Source organism: Paralichthys olivaceus, chromosome 22 (assembly GCF_024713975.1).
Source record: "Paralichthys olivaceus isolate ysfri-2021 chromosome 22, ASM2471397v2, whole genome shotgun sequence".
Taxonomy (NCBI): Eukaryota; Metazoa; Chordata; class Actinopteri; order Pleuronectiformes; family Paralichthyidae; genus Paralichthys; species Paralichthys olivaceus.
The window spans coordinates 16800282-16827981 of NC_091114.1; the positions used below are offsets into that span (position 1 = coordinate 16800282).

At 47.4% G+C, this 27700-nt stretch overlaps 1 protein-coding gene and 1 long non-coding RNA gene across 5 annotated transcripts; one reads left to right on the plus strand and one right to left on the minus strand.

Moving 5' to 3' along the window:
- Window positions 1-9610: 9610 nt before the first annotated feature.
- Window positions 9611-27530, plus strand: rin1b (Ras and Rab interactor 1b). Of its 4 annotated transcripts, XM_069519175.1 has the most exons (13): window positions 9611-9841; window positions 15610-15721; window positions 16967-17110; window positions 17560-17674; window positions 17862-17934; window positions 18312-18403; window positions 18584-18765; window positions 19028-19309; window positions 19791-20349; window positions 22950-23258; window positions 23393-23524; window positions 23977-24146; window positions 25904-27530. In XM_069519175.1, the coding sequence occupies exons 3-13, from the start codon at window positions 16967-16969 to the stop codon at window positions 26225-26227; spliced, it is 2382 nt and encodes a 793-aa protein (XP_069375276.1). In that variant the 5' UTR covers window positions 9611-9841; window positions 15610-15721; the 3' UTR covers window positions 26228-27530. The 4 variants fall into 4 exon arrangements, with proteins under 4 accessions (XP_069375276.1, XP_069375274.1, XP_069375275.1 ...); XM_069519173.1 differs by lacking the exon at window positions 15610-15721; XM_069519174.1 differs by lacking the exons at window positions 9611-9841; window positions 15610-15721 and adding an exon at window positions 15956-16333.
- LOC138406601 (uncharacterized) lies at window positions 13260-15713 on the minus strand. The gene is made up of 3 exons (XR_011240003.1): window positions 15574-15713; window positions 13632-13828; window positions 13260-13338 (listed from the first exon to the last, which is right to left on the minus strand). It is a non-coding gene; the product is annotated as an uncharacterized lncRNA (long non-coding RNA).
- Window positions 27531-27700: the final 170 nt, after the last annotated feature.

Consider the following 27700-nt stretch of genomic DNA (forward strand, 5'->3'; position numbering starts at 1 on the left):
CAGGTTTATCAGGTACGTCACCGGGAGAAGAACCAGAACTCACTGGAGGGACGAGATCATCTGGGCTGAGGAACAAGACATGGACAGCTGGAAGACCTGTGGATGGATGGATGAGTGGATGAGTGGGTGGATGGATGAGTGGATGAGTGGATGAGTGGGTGGATGGATGAGTGGATGAGTGGATGAGTGGGTGGATGGATGAGTGGATGAGTGGATGGATGAACATTTAAAGTGAGGTCTTGGATGGAAATGTGTGAAGGGACAGACAATGAGATGATTCTCAGTAGGGTGGTGTCAGGAGGGGACAGTTGGGACCTGGTGGAGGTTTGAGCTCCACTGTGATGTCTCTTGTGTCTTTTGTGACGTGTCCTCTGGAGACGCAGCTGCAGAGAGTTTGTTTTTGAAGAATCTCCATCTGACTTCTGCTTGAATGTTTTTTTTAGGTTGGTGTAAGAAACAGTGGGTGGACAGTATGAGGCTTTGTCTCTGAGCCTCCTCCACAGAAGAATAGGGTCAGACTGATGTTCAAGTCGGCCGCCATCAAGGACACATCTGAAGCTGTGCACACACACACACACACACACACACACACACACACACACACACACACACACACACACACACACACACACACACACACACACTCCTTCTCTTGAAAGACAGCTTTCAGAATTGGATTACCAGCTCTGAATGGGGTCGGTTCCTCTCCGCTGGGTTCCGTCTCCATCCCCTGCCGGGACTAGTGGTCCACACACACACACACACACACACAAACACACACACACACACACACGCTGGTAATTGGTGGGCTGTGCCCTCATTACATGTCCAAATATATGCATGTGCTGCTATTGTGTCTCCCTGAAGACTCGCTCTTTGAATGTGGATTGAAAGCCGGCTCCATGCTGCTCGAGGGTGAGGACCTGGTTCTAGGGTTCAGGTTGGAATTAGGCTGTGTGTGTGTGTGTGTGTGTGTGTGTGTGTGTGTGTGTGTTTAGACCAGACTGTGTGGGGGTGGGGGGTAGAGGAGTCTAGTTGTTTAATGTGAATGCAGTACAGGGCAGCGCTCAGATTACTCCCCTCCTCTCTTCTCTAGTAACCGTTCATTTGTTTTGTAAATCTGTGACTCCCGCTCTCTCTGCCCCCCCCCCCCCCCCCCCCCCCCCTCCTCCGTCCACCAGCGGCTCTTTGTCCCCCGGTTCGATAACCCAATAACCCAGTGCTTTCATCTGAGGCTCCAGTTTCACGTTGCAGCTCTTTGGGACAGAAAAGAGACATTAGGAGAGTTTATAGTGAAAATACTGGAAATGAGAAACTGTCCCTTCAATATTTGATTAGATGGATTCATTTCAAATAAAATAGACATTTATAGAACAGTAGTTTTGAAGCAGTCGGACGACTTGTTTGAAAGTTTGAAAATCAACTGCAGCTTCGTCTGGCGTCGAGTCTGAGAGCAGCTGAAGTGGAGAAGCTTGAAAACGCTGCTGTGTTTTATTCTGGACGAGACGACCTCTGATTGGATGTTCTTCTTAACGACTTTGCTGATTGGGCTCCTGTCACACTTCGCTTCTGTCCTTGCTCACAGCTGTTTCCTCCGGCTCACTGTGAGTGCTCACTTGATTTGTGTTTCCAGGCGTGTTGGTATGGACGGGGATTAAAACGGATACAGACCAAAACAGAGAGATAATTTCATTCATCGTTTATGAACCTTCTGCCTCTTAGAACACGGAGGAGTGGAGTCCTCTGAATGATGTGTGGACGGTGCTCTGCTGATGCATTATTGAAACAAGCCGCTCACACACTCAGTCAGGCAGCGGCCTCTTGTTTTAGACACGGCATGAATCATGATTTAAAAAAGATCATAAATCCTGCAAAACGGAGGTGAGATGGGTTTGAGGTGTCAGAAAAATCTCCGTGAGAAGACGGAGAGGTGGTGTGAGGGAAAATGTGATGAATCTACACTCACCGAGGAGGACTGAGGAAAGAACAGGTGTGAGGAAGAAGAAGTGGAGAAGAGGAGCCAGAGAGAAACATAACATATCCTTTATAGAGAGGAGGAGAGAGGAGGAGGAGAAGAGGGGCTGATAATGAGCTGGGCTGGGGGGGGGGGGCCCCTGAAGACCCAGCAGTCTCTGCAGGCGCTACAGTACCGACGTTATTTTCTCAGTGAGCCGGGAAACCAGAGATGCTCCTCCGCCCAGATACTGAGTGACATCAACCGCTCAGGGAGAACACACACACACACACACACACACAGATACACACACACACACACACACACAGACACACACACACACACACACAGACACACACACACACACACACTAAATGACAGAATATTTGCATACGCTGCTGCTCCATTTCTCCTCCTGTCGTCCTCTCCTGCTCTTTTATCAGCGGGTGGAGGACAAGTCTGAGGAGAGTGAGACAGTGGGGGGGGGTTCATCTTATCTACATTTTAATAATATATAATGTTAATTAACCAAGTATTTAAATTAGTACAACGTTGTGCTGAGAGAAATCTAACATTCGAGTTAATTCTTTGAGACTGAAGTTCGTCATTGAAGTGGGACCATGTGGACGCACAGACAGACAATGTCTCTGTGTCTTCACATGAATCAGCAGCTTCTTAACGAGATCCAAACCAATTAAATCCCAGGTTAGATGGTTGAACAACAATGTGGAAGATGATGGATGGAGAAAGAAATGGAGGAGAAACAATCTGCAGGAGAAACAACCCCCCCCCCCCCCCCTTCTTGATCTCTGGAGCTAATGAATGTTCATGGAGGAGCCGACAACAACAAACCTGACACACAAACACACACACACACACACACTCTCCCTGCAAGGCTTCCTCTTGCTCTTCCTCCTCCTCCTCCTCTCTCTCTCCTCGTCTTCCATCGGGAGTGTTTGCCTCAGATCACAGCTCCTGAGTGGGCTCGGGGTCAGAGAGCGAAGCAATGCAGAGGGAGGAGGCTCAGTAAACATGGAGGGCCATAGGTGGAGGCTGCAGGTTCGCCTCTGCAGACTCTGTGTGTGTGTGTGTTTAATGTGTGTGTGTGTGTGTGTGTGTGTGTGTGTGTGTGTGTGTGTGTGTGAATGCTGGAGGAGAAAACATCGAGGGGACAAATTCAACTCACTGACTCTGTTTTTAGTATCTGATTCTAAGCTGGCACAAGCATGATCAGAGTCTCATCTCGTCTTTAGGTGGAGTTGGAAGAAGCAGAAACTCAAGATGAGTTTGCAGGTTTGACAAAAGCTTCGTCCACAGAGACAGGATTTCATTTTTAAAACAAAGGCCATCTCCGTTCAGAGACGCTCTCTCGTCCTGTGGTCGTGTCAGAGCTGCTGTTATCAGGACAGCGATCCGATCGTTGACTCTGCGGTTTGTTGCAGAGTAAAGGATCTTGGACTGATAAGAGACGATCGGGGGCATAGAAAACTCTGGAGGAGTGTGGACGCAGGTGTAAATGTAGAAAAAGTCATTTGAAATCAGTGTGGACACAGACTTGTGGGACAATGTGGATCAGAGGATGTCCCACTTCACTGTGGAGTGACTCCAGGTATGTCCCCTGGAGACCCAGAATAAGAGGGTTTGTGTAAATTGTGTTTCTTCAAGTCTCTTCCTCGACCTCGGAATTTTGTTTTTAGTAATTTGGCACATCTTGATTCACGTCCTCTATTCCCTGACTGTCTCTGTCTCCCTCGGGTTTTTTTCCTGCACATCGTGGTTGCAGGCGTTTCTCACCCCCGGCCTCCATTAGCACACAGACAGCTCTGGCGGTAGCCGTCCCCCACAGACTCCCCCGTGATGTGGTTTCATTAAGGCCTTTTGTGAATCTGCGTGTCTGTGAGCGTCGCTTTGTCGAGTCAACGACAAACGGTGTTTTCCTGCGACGCCTCTGTGAGCCGGAGCAGAAGTATTTGTTTATTTCATATTGATGCAGCTTCTCCCTCAGGCTCCACATCCCAACACACACACACACACACACACACACACACACACACACTACAGAGATGGGGGCTGATTACGACACAGAAATTAGATCTAGCCTCCTTCTTTTCACTCGCTCCTCTGAGACAACATCGCTGTCCATCCATCTGTCCATCCCTCCGTCCCTCAGGCTTAAACTCGATCACAGTCCTGCTCGTCCACTGGGGGTTGACAGACGTCTGCCTCATCCCAGGTCCTCTCATCACGCCATCGTCTCAGTCCTTCATCCGCTCACAACCTCCCTGAACGTCGGCCTGTGTGAAGACCTTCACCTCAATCACACAAACTACAAATGGCACATCCTCATTTGTGCTCAGTATTATAAAAACGGAAACAGACTCTGAGTTCGTTTCATCCGCTTGAACTCAGATCTGCTGAAAGCTTCGGATACGGACGAAGTAAGATGCTCATTGGATACGAGGAGTATTTCACCAACACTCTCCCCTCTGTGCTGCCCCCTGTTGATGTATTGTTTAACAACCACCAACGTGAAGGCCACAGTGAAGCTAAATGATCGTTGAATTCAGTCGAACGCTGTTTGTGTAAAGAAAGCAGAGAAACGTCTTCTGGATTTGATCCAGACTAAAGTTCAATATGTTCTTTATCGGCCGATCCGTTCCCGTAAGTAATCCTGCCGAGAACAAACGACGATCAGCTAAACCCAGTGTTCCGTCTCTTGTTTGGTCTCTGAACTCATCGGTTCAGCTCCGTCATTTATATAATGTCTACTTTCTTACAGTCTCCACCTCTGCAGAGGGAAGAGAGAGAGAGAGAGAGAGAGCACAGTGAACGATGTCAGTGGCACCTCCGGAGCAGGAGCAGCCACATTACCGGGGATAAGCTGCTCCACAGCCTCCTGCTTTGTTCCAACACACTGTGACTCACAAAAGGAAAAAATACACTGAAACCTCGGGGCCCCGGTTCCTCCTTGCTCTCAGTGACTCACAGAGCTGGACCACATTTAGCCGCCAACATCCGCCGCCAACACAGTCCGACGGAACAGAGCCGGAGGGATGAGTGCGTCCTCCTGCTGGTGTTACAGCTGGAGCATCAAACCAGGGACTGGGAGCTGAGGGGGGGGGGGGTTCTGAAACCTCCTGCACAGTCAGAGGTCGAGGAGAGCAACACGGAAACAAAACTTTAACTGTGATACCTCCTCCAGCCAATCCTAACGTTGTACATCGTCATGACAACGTGTCAACCATTAGATGGGGAATGATAGATTTATAGCTCTATAGATCTGTAGATCTGTAGAGCTATCTATCTATAGCTCTATAGATCTATCTATCTATAGCTCTATAGATCTGTAGATCTGTAGAGCTATCTATCTATAGCTCTATAGATCTATCTATCTATAGCTCTATAGCTCTATAGATCTATCTATCTATAGCTCTATAGATAGATAGATCTATCTATCTATAGCTCTATAGATCTATCTATCTATAGCTCTATAGATCTGTAGATCTGTAGATACACAGATGTTTGTGTTCACAGGTTCGTGTGCAGCTTTCAGCTTAAACTCCTTTTCACAAAGTGGAAATCGAACTTGTGATCTTGTGCGGCTGAACCGCTGCAGATGAATGACTCATGAAAGAGGAGAAAATTCTCCTCATACTTCACGCCCATCAATCATCCAGGCCTCTAATTATTCAACAGATTCGTTTCCCGATGGCGGAGGAGCGACTCTGAAGTGTGATCGTTACACCTGTCACACTCCCACACACACTTCACACCTCCCCCACCTCCCATCCTCCCATCCTCCGTCCTGCACTCGACCATATTCTGTCTCTTTCTCTGTCACACACACACCTCGCTGTGTGTGTGTGTGTGTGTGTGTGTGTGTGTGTGTGTGTGTGTGCAGGATGACCTGGTGCAGCAGCAGAGGAGTGTGTGTTTACATGTCAGAGCCTGAGAGAGACAGACGCAGAGGACAGTGCTCATGGTCATATATGGACAGAGAAGAGAAGATCTTTTTACCTCAGCACGTGGGGACGAGCCTGTCTCTGCGCGAGTCTCTAAAAAGTCTCCAGCAGTTTCACTTTGTCCTGGTGTCTCTCAAAACAAAGTGATTTTATAAAATATTCATATATAATATAAATAATCGTGTTTTGATGATGAATGAAACAAACGGATGTTAAAACAACATGTCATAGAAATAATGTGTGTCGTGATTCTGCCGCTGGTTTTTAAACATATCATCTGTCTCCTTCGCTGCAGGACGACTCGAGACTCGGGACGACTCGAGACTCGGGACGACTCGAGACTCGGGACGACTCGAGACTCCGGACGACTCGAGACTCGGGACGACTCGAGACTCTGGACGACTCGAGACTCGGGACGACTCGAGACTCTGGACGACTCGAGACTCCGGACGACTCGAGACTTGAGACGACTCGAGACTCGAGACGACTCGAGACTCTGGACGACTCGAGACTCTGGACACTGAAAATTGACTCGTTGGACCTTTTTACTCTGATTTGTGTTTAACTGATACTTTTCTCATTTGGTCTTACGTCTTTTACTTCCCAAACAAATTTCAGTTTTTTTCATTTCATCCTCTCATCCAGTCTGAGACAGAGAGAGAGACACAGAGAGAGAGAGACACAGAGAAAGAGAGACACAGAGAAAGACAGACACAGAGAGAGAGAGAGAGAGCAGCTGTGGGAGGTCAGGTGGTGTCAGTCAAACAGATGTTGTTGGTGTCAAAACATTTATGAAGTGTCCGCTCCAGAGGACGAGTTCTGCTGTGGGACGTCTCACTGTCCCTCACCCTGTCATTCTTTACAACACACACAGACACACACACACACACACACACACAGACACACACACACACACACACACACAGACACACACACACACACACACACACGTTTCCACCTCTTGAATTAAACAGATTTAAAGCATCTGGAAACTTTAAACTGCTGTGGTTCAGTTTTCTGGGCCTGTCAGAGTCCAGCTCCTCAGCTCTCACTCTGCTCACTCTGTTACTTTTAGTTACTTTAGTTACTGTAGTTACTCTTGAACTGTCGTTACTTTCGTTACTTTTAGTTACTTCTAGTTACTTTCGTTACTTTCGTTACCTTCGTTACTTTTCATTACTTTCGTTACTTTCGTTACTTTCGTTACTTTCGTTACTTTCGTTACTTCAGTACTTTTGTTACTTTCGTTACTTTTAGTTACTTTAGTACTTTTAGTTACTTTCGTTACTTTCGTTACTTTCGTTACTTTCGTTACTTTAGTACTTTTAGTTACTTTCGTTACTTTAGTACTTTTAGTTACTTTCGTTACTTTAGTACTTTTAGTTACTTTCGTTACTCTAGTACTCTTCATGGACACTGAGCAGCTCTGGCGTCAGTGAGATGTGAAAAGTAACACACGTGTCCGTCAACATATGATATGAGCCTGCACACGATACATGAGTGTAACATGATGACACACACACACACACACACACACACACACACACACACTCACTCACACACACACACACACACACACACACACACACACACACACACACACACACACACACACACACACACACACACACACACACACACACTCACTCACACACACACACAGTGTAGCATGTCCCTGCTCATTTCTCTCGTTGTGAGTCAGAGATGCTTCAAGACCACAACACATCACTTCCATTGTAGTTCACACTCTGAAGGACTGTGTGTGTGTGTGTGTGTGTGTGTGTGTGTCTGTGTGTGTGTGTGTGTGTGTGTGTGTACTGCTCCCATTAGTTCACCATTACCTCGGTGCAGTGGGGGGGGGGGGGGGGGGGGGGGTCAGTGTGGCTGCAGTTTGCTCCTCTAGTGATTTTTCCGGCCGGTGGAGGACGTGGCCCTCGGTGATCTGGCAGAGAGAGAGCGTCCTGGCGAACGCCAGCGATGAAACACCAGGTCTGGAGTTTGTCCCCTGAAGGCGTTCAGCAGCCACAGCTCTGCAGGGACATCGAAGACACGCTCGTCACGTGTCCTGACCTCTGAGTGACACGCTTCGTCCGGACACGGTGAACGTTTGGTTGTTTGGAAGCTGTTTGCAGGACGCACGTGTCTGTCGGTGCAGACGGGCCTGACGTGAGCCGCCATTTACAGACGGCCCTTTAGTCGTTTGGCCACAAAGCACAGACAGAGTCAATAAAACCCGGGGCAGCGAGGTCACGGCTCGGTAGTTACTGCCGGGTGAGCGGCTCTGTCGATGGCACCGTCTGTCCACAAATCAAACGTGTTCTTCACCGACCCAGTTTTACGTCCGTCCCACAAGTTTGGTTTGAGTTTGATCCGACAAACAAACACAAGAACCCAACGAGGGACAGAGGAGTTTTCTGGGTGAGGCCTCGGGGCAGGAGGACGACGGGGAACACGTGCGACCTGGTTCCAGGTTGAATTTGAAGATCGCGCCTGTGGAGACTCGGACGACAGGAGCGGAGGCATGTTGTGTTTTTCTTCTGTTGTGTTATTACGTCTGAAGAATCCATCACCAGTTACTCCAGTTGTGTTGGATTCTGCTGCATCGCTGTTTAACTTCCAGAGTCAGATTCATGTGAAGGTGAATATGAAATAATCCTGACGATGTTTTCACTCGTGTTTCATCTAAATTGTACAAACTGTTGTTTTCCTTCATATTTTAATACTTTAAATTTTATATAATTATATATTTTTTGATTTTTCATCATTGTTTTCAGTATATTTTGTATTTTTGTGATTTTTATTTTTAACAAAAGAAAAGGTTCGATTCCTCAAAGCCCACAGCTATAAACAAAGCCTGTGGCGCCCTCCAGTGATCGGAGGCAGAATTACACATCTCCTGTTTAAAGAAATAAAAAAGATGGATGCAGCAAATCCACAAATAGATCCTGAGGAAAAAAGAGCTGAGCGTCAAAGTCCAGCTCCGGATAAATGACGCGTTTAATAAGAGATCCGGACTACACATGTTTTACACTTTAATAAAACTAATTATATGTTCATAAAGTTTAAATTGATGAATTGGTCGTTTTTAAATTTGAAGGTGTCACATTCGTTATTCTTAAGAAATCCTCCTTAACACGTGACCGTCATCCTCAGGGAGAATTCATATCAGAGACATTTCATGAATATTGATCATCATCAGAGTTTCTGTTGACGCTGACGTCACTGCTTTTGTTATTGGAGTTTTTGTACTTAATGATGTCACCAGCATCTTCTTTAAGACCCTCAGGTCCATTGAGGAATATGATGGCGACACTTTAAGGGTCTTTTTTAAAGAATTGAATGAACACGATGGAGACAAAGTATAAAAACTCTAATTAATTGAATTAAGGGACTTAAGGAACGTGGAGGTGTCCTTCTTCTTTTTCTTTGACACGTCTTGCAACCAACGTCTTGGTGCATTACCGCCACCTACTGCCCGTCCCCGCCCTGGTGGGGGGGCAGTCAGGGACTTTTTAATGTATATTAAGGGACTTCAGGAATATGGAGGTGACATGGTAAGGGACTTTTTAAGGAATATTAAGGGACTTAATAGAAACTTAGACGCAGATTAAGGGACTAAAGAATATGAAAAGGGTTTTATTGTGTCTCACTGTAACGTGATTTGGTGTGTTTGTGTGTGTGTGTGTGTGTGTGTGTGTCAGATTAGGGAGGAGACACACACACACACACACACTCTCTCTGAGTCTCCCTCCTCAGACGCGCAGACAGAATTTAAAATGTGTGCGCATTTCCCTGACGAGCGGCGCGTGGAGCTGGACACGGAGACGAACACGCGACTCAACCGGACGCTTTAATTAATTAGAGACCACGAGCAGGAGACCCCGCACCGCACCGCACCGCACCTGTTCCCGCCTTCACACACGAGGTGAGTTATCTTTACACCGCCGGTCGCGCCCCTGATAGTGAAGTAAGAATGTGGAGGTGCAGCTGCTCCTCCTGCTGCTCCTCCTGCACAGCTGCTCCTCCTGCTGCACCTCCTGCACAGCTGGAGCATGCACGTTCATTTTCCCTCTTTGTTTTCAACGTCTCTTTGTTTTGTCGAGTTCAAAGCGCGTTGGCGTTTGTTGTCTAACGTAGTTTCCGGTCAGGGACACGTAAACAATGCTGCAGCTGTTTCACGCATCGTGCTCAGGTGGAGACAGTCACGTGACGACACTGATCCGCTGAGGTTTAATTGACTTTAATTAAGAGGGAAAACTTCAGAGGAAGAATGAGTGAGACAGAGAGAGAAGCTGTTGTGATTGTTTGTCTCAGGTCTGTCCTCAGGTCTGTCCTCAGGTTGTCTCAGGAGGTTTCGTCCTCATTGTGTCTTTCTTAAAGTTTGGTCATTAACATCATGTCTGGAAACATCTGAGCAACTTTTCACTGTCTCCTGCATCAGTCCTTCGGTTTCCTGCAGCTGACGTCTGCACCATGATTCACTACCGTCCTGCGTCCAGCTGTGTCCCTGCACCTCTCTGAGCTGCATCATCCACTCAGACTCTTCATCTCTGGAGCGTCCTGATCCCTCGTCTCCCTCTGAGGGCAAAGTCGGTGTAATCTCACACCATCGGACTGTTACATAACTTTAAAACTCAAGTGCCATCCTGTCTGCGTAGGAGTAGATGTGATGTTCCCACTTCCTTGCTGTTGTTTTGCTCGTTAACGTTCTGAGAGGCTCATTACTGTCACTGGCTTTTACATGGGGGGGGGGGGTCATCATGCTGATTGAGGAGGGGCTGCCCCCCCCCCCCCAGGGACTGATTCCCTTTTCTGAGCTGTGATGGTGCAGCCATCACAGTGTGATCGCTGAGGGTTTGTTCATTTTGACCAAATGTGTGTGTTTGTAGGGGGGGGGCTGCGTTCTGCCCCTGTGTTGTGTGGGAGGAGTGAAATCGCAGAGCGCCTTCACATGACGCTCGGAGCTGTTGGACAGAGTTCCGTCCTCCTGTCTGTCCTGGGTGCCTGCAGACAGACAGGACACAGTAACCTGACTCGTGTACGTGGCTTCCCCCCCGTGGAACTGTGTCACCGTCGTCCCGCAGCTCAAACCCCAAAACAAGAGGCTCTGTCCACCGTTTGGAAAGAGAGGAAATCTGGCAGGTCCTCAGATAAAACGCTGGCAGGAGAAGGAGTGAAGAGCTTCAGTTCTTCTAAGTGGAGATTGAAGTAAAATGCACTTTATAAATACCAAACATTGACGTCAGTAGATGAGTAATATTAGACCGTTAACGAAGCAGCTCCTCAACCAGAGTTCAAATACGGAGGCAGCTGTTGTCAGACATGAACTCTGCAAAATGTCCTGAAAACTGTGCAGGGGACTTTCTCCGGAGTTTGTCTCGCACATATGAAGAAGCAGCAGGAGATTGTCCAGGAGGGAGCGCTCAGGTGAGGGCTGGCGTCGGGGTGCAGGAGGCGGATATACTCGACAGTGTCCAGTCTGTGCAGGATCTGGGGATTGAGCCGCCGTGGCGATGTGCTGCCCGACGTGTGGTCGACCGATCGTGAGACTGTCAATCACGACGTATCAGCCTGTTGTTTAAAACGAACACTTAAAGGTTCAGTGTGTAGAATGTAGTGACCTCTAGTGGTGAAGTGTCACTGCAGCTGAATACCCCTTGCCTGCTCCTGATGTAAATATAAAGTATTTAAATATAAAGTATTTAAAATATAAAGTATTTAAATATTAGGTATTTAAATATAAAGTATTTAAATATTAAGACTCATTCTACGGTAAAGAAAACAACAATTTGTACAATTTCGATGAAACACTCATGAAAACATCACTGGGATTGTTTCATATTAATTTTCTAACAATAGATCCTTTAACCTGAATCTAACACCTTTAAACCTTTGTGTGTTCTAGTGCTTATTTTGGTCCACATTCCGTCCACTAACATGGAGGAGACATGGTGGAAAAACACACTCAGGCTCTTTACAGCTGAAATCTTTTCGAGGTTTATGGACAAATGATCCAACGTGAGCTGAGAGTGAAGCCGCAGATCGGTTGTCCACAATACTGACCGAGGCCTGGACGTCATCGTCAAACTGCCGGTCGCACACTTTCCTGTGAGACGGGTAGAGATCTGTTGCTCGTAGAAGATGAAAGGAGGAAGGTCTGACTTTGACTTCCTGTCTCCTCGGCTGCTTCGGAGACGGCAGCATTAATGCAGCCTTTTGTCCTCTTGTGGTCACTCTAACACAATCTAAAACCGGAGGATGAAAGTGATCCGTCACTGTCACGGTCGAGACTCTGATCTCTCACACGAGGGAGCGGAAAACAAAGTCAATTCCAGATGTTGGGGGTGTAGACGATTAGCTCACACATCCAAAACAGGTTTTCTGGTTTTCTGTGGTAGAAAACATCTTCAGATTTCAAACGCTGACTGAGAGGAAAATAAATCTGTCAAGGATTTTCAACTGGAACTGGAAAGAAAAATACAGAGTTTTTATTTTCTTTGCTTTTAGAGACATTGTTCTTATTATTCTCGGTCCTTCATCGAGAACCTGCTGGTGCTTTAATAAAAATGAAAAACGTCCCGTGTGAAGTGCTCCTCATGCTGAGGGTCCGTCACACTGTGAACCACAGTCGTGCACGAGGTGGAACATGAGACGTTAACGAGCTTTTAAAAAGCACGAATACGACTGTTTGTACTTTCCAAGATTTGTCGGCTCTGCTTCTCATTCTGGTTCTTGTCTTTCATTAAATTACAAAAACAAGTGTGAGGTGTCCGACAGCACCGTGGAGCAGGTCCAGCTGTTTTCTTGTTTCCAGACGTGACGGAAACAAGTGACAGCGTCTTGGAGAAAGTTGTGTTTTTTTTCACACTCGACAAGTTGAACGATTGTTATTCTGGCAACTAATAAAGACAAAGATTCTAAAACTTCAACGACAAGAGTTCAACCATCAATTCAACTTTGAAATTTAAATCAAATTTTATTCTGGAAAAAAAACCACCGGGTCCAGAGAGTGACTGAAACCTGCGTTCTCTCGAATGACCAGCAGAGGGTTGAAAAGTTGAAAGGTCTGGAGTAGATCTGAGTTCCAGCGTCAGGACCTCGTCTCGCTGCCTGAGTTGGTTCTGAAACCGTTGATGAAAGCTGCTGAAGACCAGAGGATCACTTCTCCTGCCTGCAGGTCGCTGCATCATCTGTAAACACTGTGTGAGGTTTCTGAATTCTCTCAGCGCTCCTCAGGACTCCAACACTTCTGTGTACAGGGAGAACAAACTTAGGAGGAAGTGGAAACACGTCTTCCATCTTGACTCAGAAACTGCGACCGCAGTTACCTAAAAGACGGGGGGGGGGGGGGGGGGGGTGTGATCTACAGAGTCCGAGCAGTTTCCTCCAAAGACAAAACAGGAAAGACACTGAGGAGGACGTCTGCAGAAATATGAGACAGTTCAAAGATTTTATGACACGGAGATGGATCGACTGTAGCTCCACACACACACACACACACACACACACACACACACACACACACACACACACACACACACACGCACACACACACAGGTCTGACAGAACTATTTGTGACGATGGCGATATGCTTCTAAATTTATGAATATTCACAGTTATGCTAACAGTCCCTCTTCTCTCCTACAGACCAAGTGTTGCCTGTGACTCACACTAATGCCTTTGTACAACGTTGTCACACACACACACACACACACTTCTCTCTTCCTTGTCTCGGCCATTTGCTCCTGCGCTCTTGCAGCAGGCATCAGAACGGACACCTGTCATCAGTCAGCAGGCCCCCTGCCCACTGTCGCCCCCTGTGGATACTTGTAGCCCACAGCAATGATGTTGTTCCATTAGTCATCGTGCGCAGCAGCGCTGGCTTCACTCCGTCACGGTCGGTGTTTCCAGACTGATGAATGGATGAATAATGAAAACACTTTGTCATTGTTGTGTTGATGACACAGTTTGTGCAGGAAACTAGCGTCGACGTTTAGTTTCTACATTTTCAACGAGTTCACGGTTACAGACTAACTTTACCGAGTTCACGGTTACAGACTAACTTTACCGAGTTCACGGTTACAGACTAACTTTACCGAGTTCACGGTTACAGACTAACTTAACCGAGGGTGAACAGAGTGCGACGGCGACTTCAAGGGAAAGAGAAGAGAATAAATAAAGTTGTAATATTCGAGAGAAAAAGTCGTAAAGTTACGAGAGTAAAGTCGTAATGTGACAAAACTGTTTGATATATTTTCAGAGGCTTTGTAGTTTTTTAAAAAACAATGAGACTGACAGAAATTGTTCTTGCTGCTTCTTTTCTTTATTCTCGTCATATTCTCACTTAACTTCTCGTTAAATTCCGACTTTATTCTGGTAATATTACGTCGATATTCTCGAGATGTCCGTGAGAACGTCTCCGCTGAAACACCTGCGATCATGAAACTGAATCTTTTTTTCTTATCACTCATCCCTCATATTTATAATAATAAAATCTCTCCCCCCCCCCCCCCCGGCTGTGATTCCCTCACCCAGCTTTAATTTTCAGACTTTTCTTCCTGATTTTTATCTCATCTCTCTCTTTCTGCCTCTCTGTGTTTCTCAGAGGGAATTACATAAGTGTGTGTGTGTGTGTGTGTGTGTGTGTGTGTGTGTGTGTGTGTGTGTGTGTGTGTGTGTGTGTGTGTGTGGGCAGCGATGAATTTTATGTAAGGCGGACCTGGAAATGGCAAAACACTTGGGTCTCGCTCTGTTTTCTCTCTCTCTCACACACACACACACACACACACACACACACACACTGTACTTCTCTCACAGTTTGTGTGATTGTGTACAGTTGTGTAGTCACCCTGGCTGCAGATACACAATGGGGTGACTCTGTGGAGACGTTTAAACACTTGAAATGATTTGATGATGATGATGATGAAGATGATGCTGGTTGTTATATGTGAAGTTAGTTACACCTCTTCAAACTGTTTCTTCCTTTTTATTTCTACTGTTAAAATAAACCCCGTCCACCTTAACCACTGTTGCTGTGGGTATCAAGCGCTCCATTCACACACATGTGACCTTTCCAGCATTCAGGGATAGTGCTGTCGTCTTATTGAATTATTAAATACATTCAAATTCAGAAGGATTAGATAGTAAAGTCATTTTCTTATATGATCAGTTCTGATCCTAAATAAAGGGAAAACTTATCTTCAAACCTTCAGTGGAATAAATTGTGCATTAAGGTAAGAATGTGTTTTTATGGAGGCTTTGCAAGCGGTCAAAAAAAAAAACAACTAAACTTAATATTAAAAAAATAAGTTGCACTAAAATAGATAATTTAGATTCTTTGAATACAGGAAAATGTTCAGCTCAGTGATTAGACTGAAGCTTTGCAGCGTCTTCCACCACTGACGTTTTAGTTTGGTTCATGTCCCAATGTGGAGAAGGTCGGGCTATGACCTATACTGCAACCAGCCACCAGGGGGCAATACATTTATGGCTTCGCAATTTGGGAGCGTTCGTGTCGTCCTCAACTGAAAATGTTTGCTTCAGGCAATAAAACTCTATCGAGGAGCGGTTTTTAAACAGAATAATAATAATACAGTGACGTGTTGATATTTATTGATCTCGTAGATAATAAAACTATTGTCTTTGAAAGTTTCTCACTTTAGAGGCTTTAGAAATTCTTCTCATTTTTAACAGGATCCAAAAGTTCTTCCAGAGTCAGCACCAGCGAGTCCCCCGTTATTCCTCCCCCCTCTGATGCTGTTCACCCTCCACTGCTGGTGGTGGCGCAGAGACTGATGCATGCAGGGTAACTCCCCCGAGAGGAGGGGACTCTTGTGTAAAAAGTGTTATTGAATGAAAACAAGTGTCCTGTGACGGCTCGACGACGAGATCACAGCTCACATGTGACCTTTGATGCTTTGATGTGAAAAAACACAGATTATCAAAGGAAACAGAAACTTATTCATGTGTGTGTGTGTGTGTGTGTGTGTGTGTGTGTGTGTGTGTGTGTGTGTGTGTGTGTGTGTGTGTGTGTGGGAGGGGGGTGTTTCACTGAGTGGGAATGCCTGGTAGGTTGTGGGCATGATAGGCCCAGGGTTACCATGGCAACCATCTGCTGCTACGTTTGCAATCGTTCGCCGGCGGCCCACACAGTGTGACATCCAGCAGCCAGTGTGTGTGTGTGTGTGTGTGTGTGTGTGTGTGTGTGTGTGTGTGTGTGTGTGTGTGTGTGTGTGTGTGTGTGTGTGATGGAATGACAACATTACAGGCCAAAAATAAAAGCACACGCATTTCAAACTCAGCGACGCTGTGTTAAGTGCCAATAAAGACGCAATTATGCAGAAAGTGAAAGTTCAAACACATTAATTCTGTAGAAAATGTGTTTTCAGTTGTTCCAGTGACGACGGCAGGAGGAGAGGTGTGTGACGCTCAGAGACACACACACACACACACACACAGTGTAATAGGATGAGGAGAGGTTTGAACCCTACAATGTAAATAACGGTGGACGACACGCTCCTCCTCCATGTTACTTTTCTGGACTGAAACATTTACAGTTTTTATTTGCTGAACAACAAAATATCTGATTTGTATAAATAGTCACGATGTGATTTTGTGAAACATTTATGTGACGATGACGACGTCCAGTCTCTGGAGACAGAGGCTGGTGCCGAACATGGGATGGAGGAAAGTATTTATATCTTAGTAGTACATATTTATATATATTCAGTATTCTCTTCAGGTTCAGGTTTGTGTATTTGTTCACCTCTGCAGGAGCATCAGGTTCAGATTAAAACAAAAACCCTGACGTGAGCAATGCACAGGATCAATAGTGTGAGTGTGTGTGTGTGTTTATCTTTGTTAACGTTCCTTGTGTAGAAGGTTTCATTATAAACTGTGTATTTCATATTTATATATATCGTTCGTTATATCCTGAATTAACGTCGATTTCTTTCACATTATTTTTCTTGTGTCTAATTCCATGAGAAACTAATTTTGCTTCCATGAAGCAGATTGTGTCAAAGAAAAACCGAACGTCTGTGCGTTTCAGATGCAGGGGGGGGGCAGCACACAGCGAGGCTCTCCGCGGGTCTTCAGCGTCCTGGATCGTCTCCTGCTCACGCATCCCGTGTGGTTGCAGCTGTCGCTCAACCAGGACTCCGCCCTCTACATCCTGCTCAGAGAGCCTGTGGGGGTGAGGACCGATCAATCAAATAATAACCGCTAATCAATCACAGGAGCATTTTTCATAGTTTGTTCACATTTTGTATTAAAGGCCTCAGTCGTTCTCTGTGATGTTTCGTTTCTGATGTGAAAACTAGATACAGACTCAAACTGTGAAAAACAAGTCGGACTATTCTGCAAAGATCAAAAGTGTCGAAGGTGCAGAGTTGAAGCGTTGAGCTGAACTCCACGTGAAGACCAGTTCCAGAATCCACTCACCGAGACCTCGTTAACGATCATGTCTGAATAAACACAAAAACATTCCTGCTAACAGCGACTCTCCCACGATGCAATGTTCCAGTAAACTTTACGCTCAACACAGATTTTGAGCTTTGACTTTGCTATCTGCACCATCTGTGAGAGAAAACCTGTGAAGTCCGACGCTCTCCTTCCTGTTTGTGTGTTTCTCGTGTCTCGCAGACGTTCCTGGTGCGGAAGTGCAGCTCCAGCCAGAGGAAGGTTCTGTGTTTGAGAGTGACAGCGGACAGAAGTGCCTCCTCTGTGAAGGAGAGCTTCATCTGTGAAGAGGACTCCAGTGAGTACCCAACCCTCCTCCTGCTAACGCTGCAGTTCTCCGCTCAGCTCCTGCTGCAGTGCAGTTCTTGCGCTGGGTGAAGTGATTTCGATGATGATGGCTCCTCCGCATTATTGCAGCTGCTGCCTGTTAGATTTGAACGAGTGTCGCTGCCTCCACAGACTCAAACTGTCTGTTCTGTCCCCAGCCTTCGCCCTGGAGAGCTCTGCACTCAGCTTCCCTGACTTGTGTCGACTGGTGGCCTTCTACTGTGTCAGCAGGTGATGCATTCTGTGAACTGCTGCTCCAGTGTTTCCTCTGAGGGGCTCATCACTGTTTGTGCCCATTTGTAATTCAACACGGCACCTGTGCACCAAGCCAGAACCACGAACATGTAATCCTGAGCATGTGACCACCTGACACCAGTGACTGGTTCCGTCTGTTATCTTCTGTTGTCCGTATACTTTTGGCCGTGTTGCGTCCCTGTCATTCCATCACTTTCTGTGCTGCTTATATTTTGTCACTGGTGGATAGTAACATGTCACATTCATTCTGCCAGACATGCAAACTTCATAAAAACAACATTTAAAACAAATACAGATGATCCTGGACCTGAACACCTGATGGACGTGTTGTGTTCTTATTTTCTCGTCTACAGGGATGTGTTGCCTTTTCCCCTGGAGCTGCCGGAGGCCATCGCTAAAGCCACAACTCACCGGCAGCTGGAGGCCATTTCACACATGGGACAAGGTCTGGAGACCCGCCCACTGCAGAGCTTCACTTTATCAACTCAAATAATAACAGACACTTTTTAATAACTGACTAAAGAAGTGGCTGCCAGGTTGCATGCAGGAGGCACCAATACACAAAACCCTTTATTGAAAACCTTGGTGTCTCTTCTTCTCTTCGACTTCCTGGATTTTGCACCAGACTTCTGGAGCTCGCCGAGTTCTTCAGACGTCCAGAACGGACCCGTGGACCCGTTGGCATCCACCAGCGTCAGCCAGGCCCAGACGAAGGCGACCCAGGATCGATGCACCCTGCTGGGCCGGAGCAGACAAGGCAAACTCTGCTTCATCAACCCGCTCTTCCTGCAGCTGGAGGTTTGCAAGGTGAGTAAAGAAGGTTTGTGTGATCTGAGCTTCAGGCTGATTGACACGTGTTTATAAAGGATGATTGAACAAGATCAACAAAAACTGCTGACGTCAGTCCTCCCGTGTCCTCCTGCGTCCTCCTGTGTCCTCCTGTGTCCCCCTGCGTCCTCCTGTGTCCCCCTGTGTCCTCCTGTGACTTCCTGTTTCCCCCTGTGTCCTCCTGTGTCCTCCCTTTAAAAAGAACCAGTTTATAAAACCAGTGTGTGTTGAATCTACTCAGCCCCAGCTCACAAACCACAGTGCCTCAAACAAGCGGCACCGCTTCAAGCGCAGCATGCGGCTCCGCCTCTCCGAGACCTCCATGAATCTGTCACTCGAGGGGATCGGCTCCTACTCGCCTCCGTCGTCGGTGGAGCAGCCGGACGGGTCAGAGAGGCTGCAGAGGGCCAGCGCCAACCCACAGAGGAGAGTCCACACCGGGGCGGGGGTCCTGAGGAGAACCCCCGCTGTATCGCCAGGTTCTGCGGAGGAAGAGGACGTGATGTCCGTCTACGTGCCTGAAGTATTTATGAGTCTGCACCATGGGGATGTAGCACATTCTGTATTTAATGACCTGCATTTTCTAAAGCTGTGGTTCAGTCACAGCTGAATTATCAGGACTGGACGACAGAGAACCATATTTATCTTGACCTCTTGGTCAAAGCAGCAAAAATAAAACATGTCAGAAGGTGGAAAAATCCTGATCCCAAACATCTTCTTGGTGTTTGAGTATAAAAATAATCATTCAGTGAAAACAACATTTTGGAGAACAAGCTTTTTATGAGGATTGTAAATGTTTAGAAACCAAATTCATATTTTAACTGTAACTTACATCGAGTGAAGCATAGTCTCTTATTTTGAAAACTTATCAGGTTTGTCTGCAAAGTCTGAGGAACAAGTTGGAAACTGTCTCAAATGTCTTTGATTCTTGTCCGTTCCTCTTCATGATGAGACGCCTTGTGTTTTATCATTGAGGGATTCTGATCTGTCCTCTCCTTGTCAAGACGTCTGCCAAGGTGGAGGAGTCCGCCAGGCCGCAGCAGTCAGGCCGAGCCCCGGAGCCGGGCATCGAGGTGGCGGTCCTGGCCCTGGAGCGCCGCCCGGCCCCGTCCCTGGCCGAGCTGGACAGCAGCAGCTCCTTCAGCAGCATGGACGAGGACGATGACTCAGATTCGGATCCAGACAGCTCGGTCCAAGCCCAGACGCTCGCCCGCCACCGGCCGCCTCTCGTGCGCTCCAGAGGCCGCGGCGGGCTGCACCGCATGAGTGAGGCCTTTGTGTGTTTCTTCGCTCCGGATAAGCGGCTGACGCGGCTGGTGGAGGAGCTGTCCCGGGACAGGCGCTCCACCTTCGGGGGGATGGTTCAGGACTTCCTGCTGGAACAGAGGGGGGTGCTGAAGTCCCTGGCCTCCTCATCACCACCCTCCTCTTCCTCAGCTCGGGTGACGGCCGTGCAGCTCCTGCAGGGTCTGCGGCTCTTTCTGTCCCAGGCCAAGTGCTGCCTGCTGGACAGTGGAGAGCTGGAGCCTCCCATCGAAACACTGGTGCCAGAGAACGAGAAAGGTAAACACACAGATCAATAACCAATAATCAGTTAGTCTCATCTCATCTCAACGTCTCGTGTCTCATCTCATCTTAACGTGTCTCATCTCATCTCATCTCATCTCATCTTAACGTGTCTCATCTCATCTCATCTCATCTTAACGTCTCTGTCTCATCTCATCTCATCTTATCTTAACGTGTCTCATCTCATCTCATCTCATCTTATCTTAACGTGTCTCATCTCATTTCATCTTATCTTAACGTCTCGTGTCTCATCTCATCTCATCTCAACGTCTCGTGTCTCATCTCATCTTATCTTAACGTCTCTGTCTCATCTCATCTCATCTTATCTTAACGTGTCTCATCTCATCTCATCTCATCTTATCTTAACGTGTCTCATCTCATTTCATCTTATCTTAACGTCTCGTGTCTCATCTCATCTCATCTTATCTTAACGTCTCGTGTCTCATCTCATCTCATCTTATCTTAACGTGTCTCATCTCATCTTATCTTAACGTCTCGTGTCTCATCTCATTTCATCTTATCTTAACGTCTCGTGTCTCATCTCATCTCATCTCAACGTCTCGTGTCTCATCTCATCTCATCTCATCTCATCTCATCTTATCTTAACGCGTCTCATCTCATCTTATCTTAACGTCTCGTGTCTCATCTCATCTCATCTTATCTTAACGTCTCGTGTCTCATCTCATCTCATCTTATCTTAACGTGTCTCATCTCATCTCATCTCATCTCAACGTCTCGTGTCTCATCTCATCTCATCTTAACGTCTCGTGTCTCATCTCATCTAAACGTCTCGTGTCTCATCTCATCTCATCTTATCTTAACGTCTCGTGTCTCATCTCATCTCATCTTATCTTAACGTCTCTTGTCTCATCTTATCTCATCTTAACGTCTCGTGTCTCATCTCATCTGGATCAAAACCAGAAGCGAGTGCAGCAGAACAATCAGTAGACAGTGATTGAACAGAGACAGGGGACACAGGTCTGTGGGAACAGACGGTGTTTTCTGCTGCAGGTGGGCGGCGGCTCAGGCTCCAGTGAAAGACGCTGTTAAAGTAGTTTGCGTGGGGGGGGGGGCAGAGCATCATTCACCGCAGCTCATATTGTCTGTGGTTTTTAGAAAGCAGCATTAGGAAAGCCCTCACTCACAGCCACTGATTCAAAGTGGGATCGTGGTGGTGGAGACGTGTTACTTTGGAAGGTTTCTGGTTGGATCTTTTGACACTGTGCGTAGGTTTGTCTTTTTTGGACTCCCCTTTGTGTGCGTCTGTCGAGTGTGCGTCTGTAGGTGTGTTTGTGTGTAAATGTGTGATGATGGATGGTTGCCTGACATTGCAGAGGCTTCAGGGGGGAGAGCGCTCGGCCGCTGCCTGCCTCCCTCCCTCCCTCCCTTCCTTCCATCCTTCCTGTGATTCTGATTTATCTCGCATTGCGTCGGTGGGAGGCATTTGCATTTTTTTCTCCCCCTCGTTTATCATAAAAAGATATCACAGTCCCACGCTCACTCGAGGAGCAGCACGATTCAGCGGAGGGAGGGAGGGAGGGATAGAAATAGACAGTTTACTTTAAAAGTGTAATCAGTTACACGTCGAGGAGGAATAAAGACAAACAGTCAGGACTCTTTCCAGGACTAGACACCAGCTGACCAGGACGTAATCACATTACTTGTAATCCGTTACTCTCCGGGGCTGGTAACAGAAAGAGGGGATGATGGGACCGAGCAGAGAGGGAGGTAGAGAGATGGAGGGTGTGAATGATTAATCACGAGAGAGAACGATAGAGTAGAGTAGATGGGGGGGGGGGGATTATTTGGATGGAGAGGAGGATAGTGATGATGAGTGGAAAAACAGTGTGTGCTGGAGAATTGTTACCCACTTAGTCAGCACTGCCCACTGACTGTGTGTGTGTGTGTGTGTGTGCTCTACATGTACATGAGTTTCTCACATCACGTTTTCAAGCCGAAAAATAAAACCTGCATCTTCTGAATGTGTTTTTTTAAGGGTTTTTATTTTCTACTGTTTTCAGCGTATATGAAATAAAACACAACAAACTTTAGAAATACTTTAGAACAATGAAAACTCTGCATTTAGAGAAATAAAAAATATATTTGAAAATATCTGCAGTTATTACAGATGGTGCAGCATGAAACATTTGAAACACACTGTGCTGTGTAAATGTAATCTGTCATCAGATATGTTTCCTGTGTAAACATCTGTTTTCTACACTATCTGTTGATATCAGTCATTTTCATGTGGAGTCAGCCTGAGGCGCCTCAAAGCTTCTCAGAGGTCAAAGGTCACTGGGACCTTAACAAACACAGTTCTGTTGTCACGAACACGATATCTCACGAAGGCCTCGAGGGAATTTCTTTTAATTTGTCCGAAACGTTCACTGTCTCACATATGAAGTGATTGTTCGAATATTCAAAGTCAATGTTGTCGTCCTCTTGAACATCAGGAAGTTTACACTCAAATGTTTGACTCTTTTTATTTCACCAACAAGTTCTCCAGTGAATACAACACAGGAGCAGTTCTCTCCAGAACCATGTCTCACAGCTGTATAGAACAACGTCCAGTCTCTGAACCGCGCCCTCTGTTCCAGACCTGGCGCTGGAGCGAGCCATGTTCTCCTGCGTGCTCCGGCCCCTGAGGTCCCACCTGGAGAAGGCCCTGGTGGCGTTGCACAACCAGGACGGCTCCAGCCAGCGCCTCGCCCAGAACCTGCTCCGTCTGAAAGGGGACGCGGCCATGGAGCGGCTCGGCGTGCGGACGGGCGTCCCGGACGGACGCGGGGTGGAGAGGGTGAAGCAGAAGCTGGCGCTCATGCAGCGGACGCACTCGCCCATCGACAAAGTCCTGCTGCTGCTGCAGGTGTGCAAGTGCGTCCACAAGGCCATGGGCTCCCTGCACGGTGAGACGAAGCCTCACACACATTTCATGAAACAGATTTGTGCTTCAGAAACCAGGCTCTTGAGCTCTATCACTAATTTCTTATTTACACTGAAGCTCTGATTTTGTCGGACTGTCTCGTTGCTTTGTTTGCAGGACAGGAAGTGAGCTGGGACGACTTCCTGCCGTCGCTGTCGTATGTGATGGTGGAGTGTAACCAGCCTCACATTCTGATGGAGGTGGAGTACATGATGGAGCTGCTGGAGCCGTCCTGGCTCGGAGGAGAGGGTAATACCAACGTGTCCGATGAATCCAAAAACATCCGCTGTTCACCAGCTGTAATTTTATTTTGCAACATGTCAAACGTGCTTTGAGCTGTTAAATCGATATCTCACCGCCCTTGTGTGGGCGGAGAGAGGATCAGCATGTTAGTGCAGCTCTGATGGATCCTGTGAAGCGTTTGTACACACGACTTCACACAGAAGCAGGGAAATAAAAAGACTGATGTTTAAGACTGGAACACGTGTTTGAGTGACTGTTACACGATTTAAATATCTCTTCTGTTTTTGATCATGAGATAAATTGAGGATTCTGATACTTTATGGAATATTTCTGTATATTTCCTTACTACACAGTGATCCCTGTGTGGTATTTGTCATTCATATAGTATTTAAACAGGAAGTGGAGTAAACAGCCTTTGTGACGTTAGTATTTTGAGACTCTTTCTGATTTCCTCTCAGGTGGTTACTACCTGACCAGTGTGTTCTCCAGCCTGTGTCTGATCCAGAGCCTGGATCGGGAGCAGCCGGTGTCGGGCTGCCTGACGCCGGAGGCCCAGGAGGCGCTGAAGGAGTGGAGCTGCAGACGGAGCCGGGAGGCCCAGAGACAAAAGGAGAGCCAGCAGAGCCAGGTGGGTATCGAACGCTTCGCTCGTAGCGGTGAGCCCACCGGTGGCAGCATGTGTTGGAACAGAGTAGTAATGTTGCTTTGACATGAGGTGTGGAGCAAAGTGTGAACGACTCCAGTGACCAAACTGAATTAAAGAATCGTTTCACCACAGAGTTGCTGTGAGTGAAAACAACTCGTGTGTCTGAGTCAAAACTTCTCAGACAAACAGTCACAACTGACGCTGGAAGGCAGGAGTGCTCCAAGGGACTTTGGGGGTCCTGGGCAAAATAAGGGACCTGGGGGGGGGGTTCTTTGTAGAACCTTAGGACCCTCCAGCCCCTGAAGAAACACACAATACCAAACCACATCACTGCAAACTCCAAGAGATTCTTTCAATCATGAAGAACGTGTTTCTGCTCATCAACAATCGTCAAGTTTAAACAACAAATCTCTAAAATGATTAAATGAGTTTGTCTTTCAAACGACTCAAGCACAGAGCGTGGATCCACGGAGGAGTGACGGTCATCACACTGCTGACGGAGCAACACCTGTCACACCTGTGACCCACATCTGGCTCCAGGTGGATGTCCGGACATCATCAGATCTCTGAGGTCAGGCTGAAGGTCCACCACACCTGGAGTTCCCCGCAGTGCGTTCACACACATTTCAAACTCATTTGAGGGGATTAGTTTTTAGACATATTCAGAGGTAATCCGCTGATCTGGGGGCTGCCGGCTTACGAGGGTCATGCACTGATGCGCTCGGACGTTTTACCCAGCCTCCCCTGTCGTCGCTCTCCCGGCCTCAGATCGGTACGGTCCACCAGATGCTCTGGAAAAATAAAAGGCATTGTCATCCACAGCGTTTCTGTCTCGTCACGTGGTGCCTCTCCTGGCTTCAAATAGCCGATCTAACTCACCCGGCAGCCAGATTTTCCACTGACACAGGCGGGGATCAGTGAGCCAAGTGCTATGAAGAAGTGGGCGGTCAGATAACATGAAATTTATCGAGCCGCATCTACCCATCGAAGCAGGCAAACACAATATGCACACGGACAGCGAGGAGCTCACTGACTCTGTAAGTTTTGATGATGGGAGACCTGTTGATTATAATTGCTGGTGTGTGTGTGTGACTGTGTCTGTGTCTGTGTACGAGTGTGTGTGTGTGTGTGTGTGTGCATATTTGTCCACTTGTGTATCTGTGTGTGACAGAGTTGTGTGAAGGCTGGAGTGTGTTTGTGTGAGTAGATGATTCTCAGTGGTTTCTCCAAGTTGTTTAAAGGATGGTGTTCAGTGTGTGTTCTCATTGTGTGTTTTAAAGAGACTTGTGTGTCTGTGGTTCACGGTGACATTATGTAATAAGGTGCAGGACAGTTGCTGTCAGTGTGTGAACGGACGCAGCTGAGCTCTCTGTGTGGTTTTGCTCTTGGGAAGACGTCAGAAAGTTTGGTACCAGAAGCTGGAGGTAGCTCGACGGGTCGTGTTTGTTTGGAATGAAGTGGATTCATCCTGTAACGTGCAGCGGAGAGAAGAGCAGTTTCCACATGAAGCTCATGTTTGTGTGGGAGGATGAAGCTTTGTTTTACAGAGGGTTTCTTTGATTGTGCTCTATCAGCCTGCTCTTCTCTCTCTCCTCCTCTGGCTCCATCCCTCTCTCCTCCCCCTCCTTTGACCTCTCTCCATCAGCCTCTTGACCTCTGCTTTGCATGAACACAGTATATTCACTCTCTTTTTTTTCTTTCTCTCTTTCCTCCCTCGCTCCCTCCCTCCCTCCCTCCAGAGGTGCGTGCGGATACTGTTCCAGGACGGGGAGCGCAGCGCTGTGCGGACGTTGCAGTGGAGAGCCGGGGAGAGCAGCCAGGCTCTGGCGCAGCTGTGCGCCGCCACCTTCGGCGTGTCCGACCCGCAGCAATACACCCTGTACTGGCGCAGCGGCGGCGAGATGAGGGCCCTGCCGCCGCAGGCCCAGCCCCAGGACCTGGCGGGCCACAGCGAGGGGGGCCCCTCGCTCTCCTACCTGAGGACCGACCACGACTTCAGCAAGATGCGGCGGCTCACCAGGGGTGGCGCCGTGGACCTGAGCGAGTCGGTGTGTGAGGAGTGAGTGGGAGGGATGGAGAAAGGAGGGAGGAAGAGGAGGAGGAGGAGGATGGTGGTGGATCTCTCTCTCTCTTGTTCTGTCTCTTTCTCTCCGGCAGTGTTTTGTGTCTCGTCGTGGGTCAGGACTTGTGAAAACCTTCTCCGGACTCAGACATGGTAAACTCTTCCCCAAACGGAGCGGGGCCACACCCACGTGTAGAGACTGATCAGTGCGGCTGGAGCCTGGAGGAGTTTTCTGTTTGTGACATGGAAAATGTGTAATAAATGGATTTGGTTGTTTATTTGAAACATGAGCCCAGAGTATAGCCTGTACCATGAGGGGATTACATCATCAGCACGTGAGGAGGCTCAAATCCAAAGACAAATTCTGTGCCACTATTGTTGCCTGGAAACAAAAACCCACTTCCTGTCCACGCAAGAAGGCGACCAGTGCACGGTGGTGATGTAACCCTCTCACGGTATCGCTCTGGGCAAAGTATAACAGACACTTGGATGTTTTAATGCTTCACTTTTATTGCGTAAACGTCTGCAGATCTCTGGATGGATGGAGGGGGGGGGGAGGGGGGAGGGGGTACAAACCTCAAAACCAAAGTGACGAAAACAGAGAGACGCCATTTTGTGACTCAGCAGGTGAACGAGGGAAGCTTTAAATCAGTCGACTATTTTTAAAATCACCCACAGACGGTTTTATTTTGTATTTCTGTGGAGAAGACTCCTCCTCCTCCTCCCTCGCGTCTTCTCCATGTTGTTTGCAGGTGCAGAGATAAAAATCTAAAACATCCACAGAACCTGCAGCGAGTCACTGACGGACTTGTGAATGTATTACGATCTTTCCTCTCGTTTCAATCCAGCGCTTTTGAGTTCTGCTCTCTTCTCTCCGGGCCGTCCCACAGCCGAGGGGACGCTTCTGACCGACGACCCCGGACCCTCGAGGTGGTTGAATGTCCAAACGTCACCGGCTCCTTCTGGTGGCTCCTGCTGCAAGTCCTCAGCTGACTGTTCCACTCAGTGTCACTATCACTTATCATATTGTGTAATTTTAAAAACTAACTCTTGATTGTTGGATTCGTAGATAATATCAAACCTTGGTGTGGATTTTCAGCGTATCTTTTTCGAAGCAGCCGGGGGAGACGTGTTTCTGAACATTGTTGCATGCTCTTTTCATTTCTGGTGACGGTTCCTCGGTGGTGTGGTACGTGAAGCATGTGTTCATTGTGGCAGCTCACTATTTCTTTTCTGTGTAAAAGACATTACGATGTATTTTTGTCAGGTAACTTCAGTATCGCAATAAAAATTGCAATATCTGTCCTGTGGTGTCCATACATGAGGTTTTCACTGAGGGACGAGTGCGGCTCAGGAGGTAGAGAGGGTCATCCACTAGCCAGAAGGTTGGTGGTTTGATCCCCGGCACCTCCAGTCTACACGTTAAGTGCTTTGAGTGGTTGACAAGAAAATATAAAGATGGTCAACCACCAGA